General features: G+C 45.2%; 1 protein-coding gene across 1 annotated transcript in view; it reads left to right on the top strand.

Moving 5' to 3' along the window:
- Positions 1–19905, top strand: part of LOC140453937 (double-stranded RNA-specific adenosine deaminase-like) — an 83148-nt gene that overhangs the window by 28366 nt on the left and 34877 nt on the right. The window contains 3 exon segments of the mRNA XM_072548798.1: positions 10852–12451; positions 16729–16909; positions 18312–18478. Of these exon segments, the coding sequence (XP_072404899.1) occupies positions 10959–12451; positions 16729–16909; positions 18312–18478 (1841 nt within the window). The 5' untranslated portion in view covers positions 10852–10958.

Here is a 19905-nt window from a genome sequence, read left to right as displayed (position 1 = left end):
TGGGAACGGGTCTCTTGCACTTCTAGTTCCAGCAAATTGGTACGCCAGTGAAACTGAAATGTGAAATGACCTAGTGGGTTCTAAAATAAACAACCATCTGCTTTGCACATATAAGCTACAGTAAGTTTGAGAAGTTGTCTGCAGCTGAAAGAAATTATCATATTGATTGAAACAGTAAATGGTCTGCAATTTGTATTCATCTCTGTCACATATGCTGTCATTCTAGCACATTTCGGGCATCATTTATATGCCAGCAGTTACTTTTTTTTTAAAAAGCCATTTATATTCAACACTGCTTTTATTTTGACTGTACTCACATTAGAGTGCAAAGACACTTAGTTAAGTTACTTAGATGTTAAGCAGGCCATGCATATGTATGCAGAGTGTTAAGTCGAGTTTGAGATGCAGTAGGGGAAACCCAATTCTTAATATAGATCGGACTGTGAGGATGGAAATTAAAACAGGAAAATACAGACTGAACAGAGCAAACTTCTTCAACACTGGGAACCAAACCAAATGGTACTACATCTGTGTTTTCTGTATTTGAAACCAGGGGAGATTCAGCACATTGTCTTCACACAGTCACATGCTATTGAGGAACTTTAGTGTTGCTGAACAAAAGAAAGATGTTGAAGGAGAAAGGGGCACTGACCATAAAATGTAGGAGCAGATGTAGGCCATTCAGCCCATTGCCTCTGCTCCTCAATTCAATGTGATCATGGTCGATCCGATAGTCCTCAACTCCATTTTCTTGCCTTATCCCCATACTCCTTTGAACCCTTGATGATTTAAAAATCTGGGAGAAAGTGAGGACTGCTGATGGAAATCAGACAAAGTGTGGTGCTGGAAAAGCACAGCCAGTTCAGGCAGCATCTGAGAAGCAGGAGAATCAATGTTTTGGGCATAAGCCCTGGTTAAAAGCAAGTGGGACAGAATACCAATACTTCACCAGAGGCTCACTGATTATCTAGCATGGTGACAAAATGTCTGAACAAATCTACCAGCTGCGCGAGCAAACTTAAAACCTGATAAGCCCTTCATCAGGAAGGGCTTGCTTTTAAAAACCTGTCTATCTCAGCCATGAATATACTTGACAAACCAGCCTCGATATTCCTCTGCAGTAAATAATTCCACAGATTGACTACCCTCAAAGAGCATTCTTTATCTCTGTCTTAAATGGGCAATCCCTTTCTCTGAGATTATGCCCTATGCGAGAGCAAATGACTGCTCTGTGTCAATTTTGCACGCTCAGTTAGCAAGTGGAATCTCATCTCATTTGTTGAGATATTGCCATGGAGAAAACAACTGGAGATTTGTAAGATTCCTAAGTTCCCAAGTAAGTCAACAAAAAGTGTGAGGCTTGAACATCATCCTTTTGTAAGAACAGGTCCCTTCATATGAATATGCGTTGCCTCCAGCATGTGTGTTCAAGCCTTGTGCCTGTTCAATTTCTCAGGAGGTAGCCTATAGTTCACTGTACTCTGTGGCAGTCTATAGCCAATCGAAGTTTACCTGCTAGCCAGTCAGTCCCTTTTTTTTCCCCTCTTGCGGTATAAGTTGTTATAATGATTTGACAATCTTGTGTTTGTCTTGGTGAAGGTCAAAACCAAAAGGTTTGTTTCTCTGCTCAGCCAGGTTCAAAGTTGACATGAGATGCCCTTCATTTGCCAACACAATTTACATACTAAACATCAATCATGTTGCCTTATTACAAAAGGTTGCAGAATTGTGGATTTCAATTCTGTCTTTCTTGTGGGCTGTCTTTCTTTTCCCTGCCCAAGGCCACTGTGTCCTATATAGCAGCCACTTTTAAATATGATTTTCTGCTGAGTTGCCTGCTGTCAGTGGTAAAGGCAGAGTGCTCGGTTATGAGGAGCAGAGAATATCTTTACTGTTTTAGCCTTTAGCACACGGGTCAAAAATCAGTTGTGCCGCTCAACCAATCTAGTAGATAGGCCATCCCTTCCTAATGCAGTGATGTACTGGACCTGGCATGGGATCGGGGTGCTGACCTATGTCAGTTTGAAAGCTGAAAATGTGTTTCTGGAAAAGCGCAGCAGGTCAGGCAGCATCCAAGGAGCAGGAGAATCAACGTTTCGGGCTCATGCCCGAAACATAGATTCTCCTGCTCCTTGGATGCTGCCTGACCTGCTGCGCTTTTCCAGCAACACATTTTCAGCTCTGATCTCCAACATCTGCAGTCCTCACCCTCTCCTATGTCAGTTTGAAACCCTACCCATGCTACCTTGGCACTAGCTTTGTGTAAACCTGATGTTACAGCTGCAGCAAAATACAGCAGAACAGAATTAACATCTGATTAATACTGTCCAATTGCTTTCGCTGCCACCAGTGACCACCACACTTATTCAACTTTATTATGTAACGCAAATCACATTCTCCAGGCACCAGTGACACTTATTTAGGAGCATCGAGTCTCAATGCACTGCTAAAGCTCAAGTGGACACTGTGTGTGAATATCACGCTCCTCGTCATGCTACCTATCACATAACAGAGCGTCAAGGATAAATTAAAGCCTGTGGTTGGATTTCTGATCACAAAATTACTGCTGCCTGTGAACACCCACTTATACACTAGTGTATCATGTGTTAAGTTGCTGTGTATAAAAATCCTGCTAAATTTATTCTGTAGTCTGAGCAATGCTGGTGTTCGTGTAGTATCCAGCCTCCAGTTTCTAGATATGCATTTTGTGTTTACCATCACCCATAAGCAAAAGCTCATGAGTATTTCAAGACCGATGGAGAATACTAAGACAGCATGAGAAGGGTGATTATTGTGGCAGCCTTTTCTGCGTGCTCAGGAAAATTCTTGTATAGGAGGAATGGTAACAAATTCTGTAACCGACATTCTTTGTCTGTTTCTAGTATCTGACTCCCTGAGGGCATAAAATTCACAGATGCTTGGCCCAATTGATTAGATTACTTAGTGTGGAAACAGGCCCTTCGGCCCAACAAGTCCACACTGACCCTCTGAAGATCAACCCACCCAAACCCATTCTCCTACATTTACCCCTTCACCTAACACAATGGGCAATTTCCCATGGCCAATTCACCTAACCTGCACATTTTTGGACTGTGGGAGGAAACCCACGCAGACACAGAGAGAATGTGCAAACTGCACACAGACAGTCACCTGAGGTGGGAATTGAACCCGGGTCTCTGGTGCTGTGAGGCAGCAGTGCTAACCACTGTGCCACCGAGCCGCTGCATCAATGTTTGTGCTCCACACATGTCCCCTCATTGAACATCATTGTGAAGTGTTCTTAATCCATTCCTGAATGTGTCGAAAAATCTTAACACATCAATGTATACCCTTTTGCTCCATGTAGTTTTTCCTGTGACTGGCATGACATTTGGCTATAGGAAGGATGTTTTTAAACTGGAAGGGGTGCAAAAAATAAACTTACAAGCATGTTACTCAGACTGGAAAGTTGAGCTATAGTGAGGGGCTGGATAGTTTGAGGTTTATCTCTCCCTGGAGCACAGGAAGAGGCTGTGTGAGGGGCATGGATAGGGCGAATAGCCAAGGTCTGTTTTTCGTGGGGTGGCGGAGGGGAGCCCAAAACTAGAGGGCTTAGGTTTAAGGTGAGAGGGGAGAGATTTAAAAGGGACTTGAGGGGAAACCTTTTCGCCCAGAGGCTGGTGCATCTGTGGAACGAGCTGTCAGAGAAAGTGGTGGAGGCTGGTACAATTACAACATTTAAAAGATATTTGGCCAGGATATGATCTTGATCAAAAAGTGTGGTGCTGGAAAGGCGCAGCAGGTCAGGCAGCATCTGAGAAGCAGGAGAGTCAATGTTTTGGGCATAAGCTCTTCAGCAGGAGTGTAGAAGGGGAAGGGGGCTGAGATAAAATAGGAGGGGCTGGGGGGAAAGTAGGTGGGAAGGCTGTAGGTGGATGCAGGTGGGAGGTAATTATGATAGGTCGAGGGGAGGGTGGAACAGATAGTTTGGAAGGGAGATGGACAGGTCAAGAGGGAGGTATGCTGTGTTGGAGGGTTAGAGCTGGGATGGGGTGGTGTGAGGGGAGATTTGGAAACTGGTGAAGTTGATGTTGATTATAGGGACCTGAGGCAGAAGGGTGGCTCAGTAGTTAGTGCTATTGCCTCACAGTGCCAAGGACTCAGGGTCGATTTCAGCCTTGGGCAGCTACCTGTGTGGAGTTTGCAAATTCTCCCCGTGTCCGAGTGGGTTTCCTCCAGGTGCTCTGGTTTTCTCCCACAATCCAAAGATGTGTAGGTGAGGGTGGGTTGGCTATGCTAAATTGTCCCATAGTGTTCAGGGTTGTGTAGGTTAGGTGCATAAGTCAGAGGTAAATGGAGAGTAATAGGTTGGGGAATTGGTCTGGCTGGGTTACTTTTTCGAGGGTTGCTGTAGGGATTCTGAGAAGATGAGGTGTTCTTCCTTCATATGGTGGGTGACTTTGATTTGGTAGTGGAGGTGGCTCAGGACTGGCATGTCTTTGGGGAGGAATGTTGAAGTAGTCGGCCACAGGGCGGTGTGGTTGGTTGGTGCGTGCGTCTCAGGTGTTCCACTCCAAGTTGGCGTTCTGGTATGGGTTAACCTCACAAAAACAGCGACAGAAGTAGAAATTGTTGTAAAACCTCAGCAGGTCTGGCAGCATCTTTGGAGAGTGATCAGAGTTAATGTTTGAGGTGAAGTGACCCTTCCTCAGAACTGGCCCACCTGGTTGGCATGGACGAGTTAGACAAGAGCCTGATTCTGTGTTGTATGACTTGTATTTGGTATCGTCTGTGACCCACTGTTCTCTGGTCGCAAAATTTGATAGCAAATGATGTGCAAAAATTACCCTGAAAATTGTCAAAAAAAATGTTTCTGTGGTGGTGGTCATTCTGGCTAACCCAACTACTAAGAGCAATGCTCAGAGGCAGAATTTCAGAGGTTCACAGAATCCCTGCAGCGTGGAAGAAAGGTCTCCCAAGGAGCATCCCACTCATACGCACCCCCATAGCCCCGCAGCCCTGCACTTATCGTAGCTAATCCATCTAACGTGCACGTCTTGAGGAGGAAACGGGACGAACGTGCAAACTCCGCGTAGGGTGGTGTCGATCCGGGGAGGGTCTCTGAGCACTGAGAGGCAGCGGTGCTAAAACCACTTTGGGGTGGGGGTCTGAAGTGCCCACACCATTGCTGTATTGTCCTCAAGCGAAATGAGTGGATCTGCGTTTCTATAACGCCATGTGCGGCCTTTGGGCACCCTCCCAAGCGCCCGATCACAATATTTACGGTGATGTCCAACTATTGTGTGGTGATGCTCGGGTGGCTTTACGTTCCAGGTTTACGAAACTAAAACTCGGCAGAATCTGTCGATGACCATCATTCTCTCCCTGTTTTTTTAACATTTGACCATGCTGGTCAGTACTGCAGAAAGGCCGCTTCACTGGCTGGGACAATTTACATCGCGTCTGCCAAGAGTACTGGGGAGGGGGGTTGCCTGTCCATTGCGCTGTTGAAGTCCAGTGTCATGAAAGAAAACTCCGGCCACCAGTAGCGATCAGCCTGTGCAGTCAAAGGCATAAGTGTGTTTTCAGAGTGGGAGCGGGAACGGAAGATTTTGAGTAGTTACTATTATTGGGTGAGCTTGGAAGTTGCAGGCACCTCATCAGCCCTCTGAACTGAATGTGTTTTTTTTAAATATGGGAATCGAAAGTGAAACTAGCCCGGGCGGTTTTATAAACAGGGAAGGTGGAGCTGGTTTTTTCAATCAGCCAGCCAGTGTTTTTTTTAAAGGAGGTCTGTAAATCCCCACCCGAGAGAGCAAATCATTCTCTTCATTGTGACCAGGCAGGGCGGATCAGAAACAAAACTGAAACTGGGGCCTTCCTTGTAGGGTCGGTTCAGAACAGTCTGCGGTGCCGAGCAAGTGCTGGTTATTTTGCTTATTCTTGTCAAAACTGTGCCAGTTAGACTCTTAACAGACTAATAGAGAAGATAGATGATTTGTCTGTGAGAGCTAATTTACTTGATTGTGGCCTGTTCCCAAGTGGAATGAGCTGTTTTGTGTGGGGCTTCTGGAATACCCTGTTCTGGGGATCAAGTTTTGTAATCCGTCCCCTGCAGAATTTGGTAAATTTTAGACTCTGGAAATCTCACATCCTGAAGTTCCAGGTCGCAATTCACCTGACTTTCGCTAGCTAGGAATCTTGAATCTAGTTGATTTCCTGCAAGGAGACAGGTGATTAGAACCTGCTACTCCCAACACAGATCCTCCCCTCTCTGAAAAGGTGTTGCTGTTCCAGGAACTTATTCATTCACAGGTACCCCTCATTGTTGAAGTGTGTTTGTTTGTGTTGTGACTTGTGATTCATTCTGGACTGAAACATTTTGTTCAACTCTTCTGCTGAGCTGTTTGGTCCTGATTTGTTCCACTAAATATCTGATAGTCTAAATGCCTGCTCACATTTCTGTTCCAGATATTTTCTAATCAACCTGTTCAGGGATGTTATTAAACTCCTCTGGAACAGGTCGGACTTGAACCCAAGATCAGCACCTCATTTTCCACTTGGGAACCCTGCAGCCTTCTGGATTCAGTATTGATTCAATAACTTGAGGCCTTGAGCTCTCCCATGTCCTTTTCCCAACTCCCACACACCCAGGCCTTGTTATCTCACACAGTCTGGTAATACATACAATCCATCATCAGTCACTAAAAGTCCCCATTAACAGCTATTACTCTCCTAGCCAGATCATTATCTACCCCTTTACCTGTCCAACTGCTCTTCTCTCTCTCTCTCTCTCTCTCTCTCTTTGGGCTCTATTTTCACCTATCATTTACTCCTTACCCCCTCCCCCAACCCTACCTTCTGTATACCTGTATAAACTGACATTTTCCTGGCTTCCATCAGTTCTGGGAAAGGGTCGCTGATTTCTCTGCAGATGCTGCCAGACCTGCTGAGCTTTTCCAACAACCTAAGCCTTCTGGCTCAGAGATAGGGACATTACCACTAAATCACCATAAGTCTTTTTATACTGTTTGTGTTGGCTTGTGCTTGCTTTGGCAACCCAGATACTAATATTGAAATGATACAGAGAAGGCTGCTGGTGCAAATGCAGTGATGACTTTTTTTTAAATGCCAGGAGCTGGTAGGTTTACTTTTCATTAGTATACTGACATTGGATGATTATTGTTGAATTTGGCCCAACTGATCTGATGTGTTTGAGGTAAAAACAATGACTGCAGATGCTGGAAACCAGATTCTGGAGATAGTGGTGCTGGAAAAGCACAGCAGTTCAGGCAGCTTCCGAGGACCAGTAAAATCGACGTTTCGGGCAAAAGCCCTTCAGGAATACAAGCAGAGTGACTGAAGGGTGGAGAGATAAATGAGAGGAGGGTTTATGAGCCTCCTGACATGAACCCTAATTCAGTTTTTACAAAAATAAAAGCAAACTTCGCAGATGCTGTACATCTGAAGCAAACACAGAAAATGTTGGAGAAGCTTGAGCAGGTCTGGCAGCATGTATGGACAAAGAAACAGAGTTAATGCTTTCAAGTCCAGTATGACGAAGCCTCGGAACTGAAAGGGGTTGAGAACAACGTTTTAAATGTTATTTAGACACAGATAGAAGAGGGGCGAAGGGAATCGGTGGCGTGGAGGTTCTGTGCAAAATATGGTGAAAGAGGAACAGCCGTGTAAATTAAGGTGTGAAAGGGGGGGAATGGGTCTGCTCTGGTGAGATCAAAAAAACCAACTTCATCTCATCCTGCCTTTGAATTCATCTCTCCCTAGAGTATATTCCCTTACGTGGAAACTCCCTTTGGTAACACCATTCTCTGAGAAAGGGTTTTTTTTTAAATTTGTTAGGGGCTTCAAGCCTTCTGGCTTTGAATTTACTTCCTCACCACTCCATGGATGGTGACCATTGCTGTACTGGCTGGCTGGTCCACCCTATTAAATCAACTTCAGTGTGATATTTCAGCAATATCGAAGCTGGTTCAGCATAGAATCAATGTTGCAGTGTTTTAGAATAGGTATCTGATTTGACAGCATGTGGGAGTTTTTTTTAAATGTATTCATTAGTGGGATTTGGGTGTCGCTGGCTGGCCAGCATTTATTGCTCATCCCTAGTTGCCCTTGAGAAGGTGGTGGTGAACTGCCTTCTTGAACCATTGCAGGACTAGGGTGGTTCTGTTACTGGATTGAAAGGTCCGGGGTTAAAAAGCCTTAGTGACCCATGTACAGTAACTACTGAATTGCCCAAAAAAGAAACCATTTGGTTCACTGATGATTCTCTTGAAAGGAAACCTGCTGTCCTTATCAATACTCAACCCTAGACCCACAGCAATGAAAAGTTTGTTCAGATCATTCAGACATTTAAAAGGTGGGTGGCTGCCAGCTATCTCTCAAGGGTAATTAATAGAACATAGAACATTATAATGCAGTACAGGCCCTTCGGCCCTCGATGTTGCGCCGCCCTGTCATACTAATCTGAAGCCCATCCCACCTACACTATTCCATGTACGTCCATTTGCCTGTCCAATGACGACTTAAATTTGGCGAATCTACTACCGTTGCAGGCAAAGCATTCCATACCCTTACTACTCTCTGAGTAAAGAAACTACCTCTGACGTCTATCTTATACCTATCTCCCCTCACTTTAAAGTTGTCTCCCCTCGTGTTTGCCGTTCCCATACTTGGAAAAAGGCTCTCCCTGTCCACCCTACCTAACTCTCTGATTATCTTGTATGTCTCTATTAAGTCACCTCTCAACCTTCTTCTCTCTAACGAGAACAACCTCAAGGCCATCAGCCTTTCCTCGTAAGACATTCCTTCCATACCAGGCAACATTCCAGTAAATCTCCTCTGCACCCTTTCCAAAGCTTCTACATCCTTATAATGCGGTGACCAGGACTGTACACAATATTCCAAATGTGGCCATACCAGAGCTCTGTACAGCTGCAGCAGAACTTCCTGGTTCCGGAACTCAATCCCTCTATTAATAAAGGCCAAGACACTGTACGCCTTCTTAACAACCCTGTCAATCTGGGTGGCAACTTTCAGGGATCTGTGTACATGGACACCGAGATCTCTCTGCTCATCTGCACTCCCAAGAATCTTACCATTAGCCCAATACTTTGCATTCCGATTACCCCGTCCAAAGTGTATCACCTCACACTTGTCCACATTAAACTCCATTTGCCACCTCTCAGTCCAGCTCTGCATCCTATCTATGTCTCTCTGCAACCTACTACATCCTTTGTCACTATCCACAACTCCACCGACCTTAGTGTCGTCCGCAAACTTACTAACTAACCCACCCTTCTAAGCCCTCATCCTGGTCATTTATAAAAATGACGAACAGCAGTGGACCCAACACCGACCCTTGCGGTATGTCGCTAGTAACTGGGCACCAAGATGACCATGTTCCATCAACTACAACCCTCTGATTTCTTTCAGCAAGCCAATTATGAGCTGTTAGTGATGAACTTGTATCTATTAACTTTAAAAAAAATTTGCAACAACCAAATGGTGACATAGCATTAAATTTTATTTTTATTTTTATTTTTATTTTATTAAATTTAAATACAGGATACATTTTATTTCCAAGTTTTTTAATTCCTTCCAGTGTGCTCTTGACATACATTTAAGATGAGTCCGGTGCTATCAGAATTCGTGCTTGGTGTGCTGAAATGCCTGCTGATGCCAGTTAGAACTGCCCCTTATTCTTTCAACCAGCACCATTCACTAGTTACCTGCTCTGAAGAAATATGGATTCTGGCAGTTTTGGGATTACCTTCATTGCTTACCATGGTGCTGTTTCTAGAAATTCTAATTGTTCTGTTCTCTGGAGCGATATGATGACAAGTAATTGAAGCCACAGGTTTCGATGCATTTTCTTAATTAAAATGTAATTGTGCAGCAGATAACTTGCAGTAATCTTTTTGTTCTCTGCGGTCTCGCAACTTTTATTACATCTACCTATTTGCCCTAGAGCGGAGTTGATAGCTCAGCACCAACATACGTTGGGTGAAGCTGAATGGATACCTGCATGAGAGGAAATGTAAAAGAACATGTTGGTGGGGTGAGGTATAAACACTGGCTTGGATCTGTTGGACTGAATGGCTGTCACATTCTGTGTGCAGTTGTGAACATGCAGTGTTCATTTTGCCCAATGAAAAGACTTGGAGAACGGTGTGGTCAGGGTACACCAGCTGGCAGGTGGCAGCTCTGTAGAGCAAATAGCATTCAAAGCAAGCTTCTTATTTAGTTCATCGTGTTTGTTTCCTGAATGGAGCATTGGTATGATGTGCTTTCAGAGAGATTCAGGTCCTGTATACTGCTGATTAACACCAAAGTAAAAAGGAAAAGCTCTTAGAATTTCTTAGGTCCCTGAGCTGAATTGTACTGGGAGCTGTGGACAGGGGTAGCACAAAATACAGACTTTTCTTTCTCTGTGTCACACTCTTGCTGTCCCTCTGTCTTTTTCTCTCTGTCTTTCTGTCTCTGTCTCGGTCGGTCTGTCTGTCGAGCTCTCCCTCCCACTCCTCTTTGTCTGTTCTCTATAGATTAAAGGTGTGATAATGGAATGCTTTTCCATGCTTTATACAGGGTGTTTTGTCCACCTTCGATGGTGTTGAGCTTACAGTGCTATTTTGCAGGTTCCAGCAGCCCTCCATTCCCCTGTCCATGTGGCTGTTCTCCTTGACCATTCCAGCCAGTGAGCATCGGCAGGGATCATAAGCTATCCAGTCACCACCCCAAAACCTCCATGTTTTGTTTTCCAGCAAGAGGCCATCAGGACTGGGAACCCCAGCTTATTTTATGGTGTAAATGTTTTCCATTGCCATAATTTTAATTTTCTGTTTTTTGTTTCAGGTGTGCGCAGGTGATTTGATCGATTGGACCAAGGTCCCGATTCAATCTGCATGCCCGTTAGTGTGCCATCAAAGGCAAACCTACCCCACAGTTCGTATTAAAGAGCTATGAGCAGAGGTAGTGGTGGTGATAAAAAAGCACGTAGAGGTAAAGCGAAAGGTTCTCATCGATATAACCACCCCCACGATCAGTACAACTCTCATACAGCTTTGAACTCCTCGAACCAAGGAACAGGAATTGATTACTTTCGAAGCCAGCAGATCCGGTTTCTCACGGGGCAGATCCCGCAGGCTCCTGCCTTTGTGCACCAGCAGCCATACAGGAGCCAAGTATCGTACCAGCAAAAGCAGCGGGTTTTCCGACCGCCAGCCAAGAGCTGGAGCAGCAACTTCAGCCCGCAGCCTGTTAGGACCATCTGGGCCCCCGCTCCCCCCGTCCAGAAAGTGAAGAACCCCAAGACTGAGCCGGAATTAGATAAGTTGTTCTCGCGTTTTGAGAATATCTCGCTGGGTGGCAGCACTCGTCAAGACATCCTGTCTATTTTGGGAAAACTTAGACCGACGGAAAGATTACCAGCCCGTCAGATAGCCAGGCAACTCTGCATTCAGAAAAAAATAGTCAACCACGTCTTGTATGATCTGCTGAAGGAAAACCGAGTGAGGAAGGAAGGCATCTCGCCCCCTCTGTGGCATCTTGCAGGCCAAACTGAAACCAGAGAGCAGGTCCCTGAAAGCCAGCGGTCATCGCCCGAGGGCATAGCTTTACCAGTGTCGCCCATCAAAGAAGAGCAAGCCTCTGACGACGAAGACAGCACTGACAGCATGACGGATCACTCCAACATGGAAGATGGTGAAACCCAAAAGAACAAAATCTTCTCCTTCCTCTTGGAGAAGGAGAAGGCCACCGCCCTTGAGATTGCCAAAAACACTGGACTAAAGTCAGCTCGGCAAATCAACCCCACCCTTCACTTGCTTGAAAATCAAGGTGATCTCTACAAGGAGTCTGCCTTTCCACCAATTTGGACCCTTTCAGACCGAAGGAAAGAAGTGCTGCTGAGGAAAAGGAAGCTGCATGAATTGGGTGAGCCCAGAATTGAAACCATGGAGAGAATACCAATGACCATTCAAGGTGAAAGTGATGTTTCTCAAGAGGTCATTGAAGGGATCAAAGTCAAGGAAGAGGGCAGTGTAGGGAATGGCCAGGCAGTCACTCTGCAAGAGGAAGCAAATGATTTGCATTCGCTGGCCACTTCAGCTCCGCTGCTTCTCGATGTTAAGGTGGAGAAACATAAGGCCAATCATGCTGAGGCAAACTACTACGACAGCACCACAGGAAACGGCCAGTGGGCATCTGACGATATCCCTGACGACCTGAACATCATCAACCGTGTGAGCGAGGCTGGCGAGACGGTTGGTTTGCCACAGGGCGTGTTGGCTGGCAAGCCTGGCGCTGATCAACACCCAACGCTTTCACCAACTGACCGGCTACGTGCCTGTTTAACGAAAAACCCAGTTAGTGGTCTCATGGAATATTCGCAGGGCTCAGCATTGCAGTGTGAATTCATCCTCCTCGCCCAGACAGGACCATCCCATGACCCTCGGTAAGAGAACTCTACACTCTGTATGCCTAGTGTGCTGACTCTGGTGGATCTTTCTTCCTTGAGCAGGTGAAGCATGTGCATACCAGAGCAATTTCTGGTCTGTACTGATACCAATCATTACAAAGTCAGTATCAGTACCTGAATATTCCAGGTTAAGGAAAGAATACGTATGCATGTGTCACAAATTTACCCTTGAATGATCTTGCCTATGTTACACAATATGATTATGCTAGAGGAAGGGTGCACGCTGCTGCTCACGCACTCTCAGTTGCTTTTCCTTGGTGCTAGAGGTGAAGGGGGTCCGAGATGTCTTGCACGGCAACCGTGGTGGATGAATGATGCAGCGTGTTACTTACCTGTTGCTCTTCATCACAGTCCTGTTGTGTCAAATGTGCTGGCAATACCAAATTCTTTGACGTTTGTCTCCTCCCGTGTCATAAGGAACTTTAATTCATTGTTCCAGTATCTGTCTCTCTGGTAGGAGGTCGACATTAACAGGGGTCACCATGGGTAGGGCATGAAGTGAAAGGTTGTAGGTCCAGAGACAGTTTGAAATTGGCCATCTTTTCACTGCTGAAGCATTGGACCCTGTTGATCACCACAGTCAGAATCACTTTGCAACTTTCAAACCCTTGCCTCTGATGAAAAAAGCCACTGGGGCTTGGTTTTGAACATGGTGCAGCAACACCCACTTGGGTGGAGTGAACATTTGGCTAAGAGGGTGAATGCCTTATGTCCTATCAGTTAAACTGTGGCTGATTAGCATTACAGCTCCATCGACCAGTTGTCATTACCCATCATTATTGGCTATTACATTTTAACTTGACCCCACATTTTTAAAAACAAACAGTTTTGGAGATGGAAGTCCCAGTTTTCCATCACCCATAGTGAAGAGGGGCACTTTGTGATAGCCCAGATGAATCATCTGTGTTTTTTAAGGTTTTTTTTCCTCACCTGCTAGGAAAACTGGTTATGATCAGTTTGCCCTCTGCCTTGATCACAGACATTAAATGGCCACTGGAGCTGTCTAAAGCTAGGAATCTGTTTGCTCTGGAAACCTGAACAAATATGTTTTTGGAACTGATGGCCTTGCTGATTGGCAAGCTTTCCCTCTTAGTTGAGTTGGCAAGGCAGGAGCATGAGAGGGGCTGTTCTCGGGCTTGATTCTAAACTCAACTCGTTGTCTACTGCCTGAACAGGGAAAAGTATACCGACAGTATATATAATCAGCATCTGAAATGAAGAATGTGTTTGGTACAGACTTCCTCCTTCACAACTGTGTAATTCCAGTATCCACAAATGGCACCATTCTCCTTTCCCTTCGTGGTTGTTCCGCTGCCATGCAGTTAATTGAAGCCCGATCTGTACTTCCTCTTTCTAAACCCGTTCGAGTACTCTTCACTAAATATTCGTACACAACAAAGATTCATATTCATCCATCTTTTCACTGCTGAAACATTGGACCCTGTTGATAACCACAGTCAGAATCACCTTGCAACTTTCAAACCCTTGCCTCTGATGAAAAAAGCCACTGGGACTTGGTTTTGAACATGGTGCAGCAACACCCACTTGGGTGGAGTGAACGTTTGGCTAAGAGGGTGAATGCCTTATGTCCTATCAGTTAAATTGTGGCTGATTAGCATTACAGCTCCATCGACCAGTTGTCATTACCCATCATTATTGGTTATTACATTTTAACTTGACCCCACTGAGGACTTCAGTTAACCTGTCCCACCTTCCGCACAGGAGGAGAGAGTGATTTTCACACTCGTAAATGAAACCAATGGTCATTGGAATCACCTGCAGTCCTGTGCTTGAGGCCACAGTGTTGAATTACTCACCATTTAGAATTAATTCGCACAAAATTGTCCATCTTATTTGGGACTATAAGAGCGCGATATTGAAAGGGGAAGTGTCATTGTTAATTGGTTGTATCATTCTAGTTTGTAGAAAGAGGTTTTCTGTAAATCTAACAACGCTGTTGTGTCGAATCTGGGTTTTGGTCTGAGAAGGGAACGTTTGCATCCAGAAATTGCTGGAGGAACTCAGCTAGTCTGGCAGCATCTCGAGAGAAAATAAGAGTTAACGTTTCGAGTCCAGTGACTGTCCTTCAGAACAAAGGTCACTGGACTTGAAACATTAACTCTGCTTTCTGTCCAAAGATGCTGCCAGACTAGCTGAGTTTCTCCAGCAATTTGTTTTTGTTTCACGTGTGCTGCTCTTTGTTTTATTTCCAACACTTTTATACACATTGGTTTTATATACCTCCGAATCGTTGTGACTTGTGTAGTTGGTTGTTTCTCGGAAGCTGCAGATAAGTTTGGAGAATTAGCTAACCTGTGTGGTTAAGCATGATACTGCCAGACCACAGAGTTGAGAAACATTACATTTTTTTCTCAAATAGGAAACATTATTACTAGGCACCTGTTGTTGCAGATGCGTGTTTAAATCAAGCTGCGAGAAACCTGCCGAGTTCAGAACCTCTGTAAATGTCAAGCCAATACTTTTAACACTGCCCAGGATGACTATCAGGACTAATATCTTGTCAGCCCTCATCCCCATCTAACATCTAGGAATTGCAGCACAAAGGCCTGAGAAAGCTGAGTGGCATTAGGGGTTAGGATCCAAATCAGAACAGAACCAGTAAGACAAAAGTCAAATACTGCAGACGTCTGAGATCTGGAATAGAGGTAGAAAGTGCTGGAGAAACCCAGCAGGTCTAACAGCGCCAATGGAGGGAGAAACAGAGTCAGCATTTTGAGTCTGTTATGACACTTTGTGACTTGACTGTTAAAACTTGCTTCTTGCTCTCTCGCTTACTCTCTGTCTTGCGCACTCTCTCTTTCTATCTTGCTTGTGCCCACGCTCTCTCTCGCTCTGTCCATATAGATGCTGCCAGACCTGTTGAGTTTCTCCAACAATTCCTGTTTTTATTCCAGAGTCAGTCAGGTTCTGAGTCACAGGGAGACCTTCTTGCCTGAGATATTCTGTGGGTCCAGGCTCAGTCTAGGATTCATTGAAACCCAGGCTTCAGACCACACAATGAAATACATTACAGCTACTGTTTATCGCCATTCTTTCAAAATCGACATTGACAAGCAATGTAAACATGCTGAAGCCTCCTCAGGCTTGTTTTCAGGTTTTCAGCTTTCAGCATTGGCAGTTTCTCAGAGTTTGGAGTTGGTGTTTTATTGCACAAGGTCATCTAGTGCTAGTTGTAGAGTGCATGTTCCAGCCTTCTGATAGTGTATGATCTGCAAGCCTGACCACTGTATCCCATACTGCATAAAGACAGTGCTGTCATGTCAACCAAGTACTCTAATTGACTGTGGGGCTGTTTGGAATACAAAGAACAGTACAGCACAGGATCGGCCCTTTGGCCCACCAAGACTGCGCTAACACACACTTTCTAAACTAAAAATGTTTTGCCTCTGCGCAGTCCATATTCCCCTCTTCCCTGCCTATATGTGTGTTATATATATATAGGGATGCCTCTCAAACGTTTCCGTTGTATCTGCCTCTGGCAGCACGTTTCAGGCACTTCCCACCCTGTATATTTTAAAAAACTTAGCTTTCACAACTCCTTTAAACTTACCCCCTTTTGCCTGTCTCATTGAAATTGATATTTCTATCCTCGCGAAAAAGACTTCATTGCTCTATACATTTGAGTATGAGTTGGGGCACTAAGTTGAGGTTGTACAGGATGTTGGTGAGGCCTCTTCTGGAATACTGTGTCCCGTTCTGGTCACCCTGTTTTCGGAAGGATATGAGTTAGAAGGAGAGGCTAGACATGCTGGGACCTCTTTCACTGGAATGTAGGAGGTTGAGGGGTGACGTTATAGTGGCTTATAAAATTATGAGGGGTGTAGATGAGGTGAATGGCAGATGTTTATCCCTAAGGTGAGAGGAGGAATATCTTTTTTTAAATCTGAAGGGCAGATGTTTTACTCCAGAATGGTTCATGTGTGGAGTGATCTTCCAGAGGAACTGGTGGATGCGAATACAGTTACAATGTTTAAAGGCATTTGGGTAAGTACATGAATAAGGAATGTTTGGAGGGATATGGGCCAAGTGCAGTCAGGTGGGACTAGTTTATTTTGGGATTATGGCCAGCATGGACTGGTTGGACCGAAGGGTCTGTTTCCTTGCTGTATGACTCTGTGACTCTGACTTAACTGTTCTGTCCATGTCTCTCATAATGCCTGGAAGTTTGGCAAAGCACTGTATAAAAGTCCGGTTTCTTTAACTGACCACCACTCTTTCCCTTGTGACTAAAGGTTCAGGATGCAGGCATCTATAGATGGCAGGAGATTTCCTCCGGCTGAAGCCAACAGCAAGAAGACCGCAAAGAAAGATGCAGCAACCAATGCCCTAAAAGTGCTACTGAAAGAGATTCTGGGTGAAGACATAGAGATTCCTCCTTCCTCTCCCCATTCTGAGCCTCTGGTCACAATGGAGGTTGGTATAGTGTGTGCTCCGTCTATGCCACACCATTTTCTGAAACCAGTGTTTATGGATTTGAAAGGCTTTGGTATAAATGTCTGATTGTTGCAGTGAGTTAGACTCCAGGAACCAACAGGGAATATTTTGTGTGCTAAATTTTAATTAACTTTTAACATTTCAATCTAACGTTTCCCTGAAGGTAATTGTACCAGCAACCCCTGCATTGGACTGATTTGTGGAATTACTGTTTTCGATGCAGTATGCATGGTCCTTTGACATCTTGAACTAGCTCCAGAGGGGAGAGGGTCTTTCAGCCATGTCCACTTATTATGCAGTAATGAAATGTCATTAGTTTTTTTTTGAGCACTAGTGTAATGTAAATAATTGACAGGCAGGAAAAGATCGGCTGATACAGCAGTCATGGTTGCTTCCTGCCACCCTCCCACCTTGCAACGAAAAATGTGCTCTGAGTAACTCCTGTCCCTCCGAGGATGGAAGCAAGTCCAAGTCACTCTACCTGCCTTCCATGCAATATAACCTCTGCTGAGGTGAGGGACCAGTCCAGCTCCCTCTTGAAAATGAGCGCAGTATCAGCACTCATCGCACCAGGCAGCGGCGTACTCCAGGGAATCGTAACTGTTTGGGAAATGGTTAATCACCTGGCATCCAGTCTGTCCTCCTCTTTTTCACATTTTGCACTCGCGTTCCCTGATCCCTGTCCATCTGTTAAACTGGAGTAATCCATCAACAGGGACATTAACCAACCCCTCCATTGTTTTTGTAGATCTCAATCAGGTCACCTGCACATTAAGCAGCCCAAAACTCAGTAGACCATGGCTGCTGCATTAAAGCGAGTGTTCCTGTGCCAATCTGTCTCTACCTTTCATAATTTTAAAGTTTTGTCAGTGGGCAGGACTCTGGCAATCAAAAGCCATTCTGCAGGCTTCAGTTGAGGACTGTGGTGATTCTCTATGCTGATGGTGTGAAACATACAGACTGCTTTGCTTCTTCAAGGACAATAATCTGGTGTCCTGTTACCTTTTACCTCCTTTGAGTGAAGATTTGTGTCGTGAGCAGTATTTCTGAATCGCCTGTCAAGTGTCCCACCAGCAAGCAGTCATTGCATGAGCACCAACTGTGCTGAGAGCCAAGGGGAGCTTCGCTGGTGCTAACCTTTTCCTGTAACTGCACGTGATAGTAATTTATGTATCAGGATTAATGGGATGTTGGGATCTTCAATGTTGGATTCAATCTGAGATGGATATGTTGACAGGATGAAGTAAGATGGGCTGGGAGAAGACTCGTGTGGACAGGCGCATTGCAACTGAACTGTGCCCTGTGTTCTATAAATCTATGATTGTATGTCTCTGAAATATGAACCTGGTATTGTATCTCTCCTCCCCACTCCCCTTCCCAGTGTACAGCTCTTCCAAGTGAAATGAAAACTGAACCGTGTACTCTGTCTCAACCCTCGCTGCCCGCAGGGAAAAATCCAGTCTGCATGTTGATGGAGTATGCACAGAAGTCAGGCAATGCATGTGAATTTCAACTTGTGTCACAAAGCGGTCCTCCCCATGACCCTAGGTATGTGGTGTCACATACAGATGTTCTGAGCTCTGGAAATATCTTTTTAAGGAAGACGATTTTTTAAAAAAAAAGTCTGTTTGTTTTCTTTGGGGGGTTTGAAATGCCGATAAATGGGACCATGCCAATTTCAGGCTGTAGTCTTTCAAGCATAAGATGTGGAAAGCAAGGTGTGGTTAAACTTTTTGAGCTTGTTAATAATTCCAGGGCTGAATGTAGAAAATTGGAGTAGGCTGTTCAGCCAGGAAAAGGTGAGGACTGCACATGCTGGAGATCAGGGTCGAGAGTGTGGCGCTGGAAAAGCACAGCGGGGTCAGGCAGCATCCAAGGAGCACAAGAATCGACATTTCGAGCAAAGGTCCTTCATCAGGAATGAGGCTTGTAGGCCGGTATGGGTGGAGAGATAAATGGGAGGGAGGGAGGTGGGGCTGAGGGCATGATGTTTTGATGTATATTTTGGCACATAGTTTGTGTGATGCCTCCTCGTTGGCCCCGCTGGTAAGCTCAGTAGCCTTGGCTGCTGAGTGACAAAACGACTGAGAAAAACGTACGAGGCGACTGTGGTCTGAGCAAACCGGATACCTCGGTATCACTCAAAAAAACGGAACGGGTTTTCCATTTTCAATGGAGCGGTCCGGCTGGGAAGCGTCCCGGATAACCAACTTCCCAGCAGCCATGCAAATTGTAAATGCGCCTGCTCTACAAAGCTGGCAACAAGATCAGTCTCGAGTCAAACCGGGACAGTGATCTTGGGATGATACCTCTTGCTCTGCTTGAAGCTGAGCTCGGCTACTCCTCCAAGGAGCCGACTAGTCCACTAGTGGATGGCATGGATCATGTTGTAGAAGGACCCACGTGGATGGCCCACCCACCAGATGATATAAGCATCACTACCCAAACCTTCTACAACAAGGATTATCAAATATTGAAACAGGGCACAGAGCATTTGGCAATCGAGATTGATGGTATGACAACCGAGACAGCTGCCTTCATGGAAGGAGTTGTTATCGAACCAGCATATGACAGAACGTCTGTCCGAGGGGGTAATAATCCATTACCCCATTGACTGGTTGTTCTGCACAGACTGTGATGCCCTCTTCCTCACGGTGAGCCTGTTCAAGCACATCACCAAGGTGCATTGAATTAAGAACATTCGGACAAAATGTTTACGATGCGAGAGAGCAGGAGAGTACCACGCAATCTCCTGCCATTACTCTGTATGCAAAGGTAAGAAACCCCCTCCAGAAGGGGACTTTGCATGCAGCGCGTGACCAGTGGGTTACAACCCAGGCTGGACTTGGTCAACACGAGAGGCCTCAACACCCCGTTCTACAAAATTAAAATCGCCTCAAAATAGCACTCAAGGTCAAAGGCAAATCGGGGAGAAGTGACCACATATGATCACAGGAGGAAGTTGCACTCCTGAG

The sequence above is a fragment of the Chiloscyllium punctatum genome, chromosome 28 (genome assembly GCF_047496795.1).
Source record: "Chiloscyllium punctatum isolate Juve2018m chromosome 28, sChiPun1.3, whole genome shotgun sequence".
Lineage (NCBI taxonomy): Eukaryota > Metazoa > Chordata > Chondrichthyes > Orectolobiformes > Hemiscylliidae > Chiloscyllium > Chiloscyllium punctatum.
This window is presented reverse-complemented; position numbering and strand designations above follow the sequence as displayed.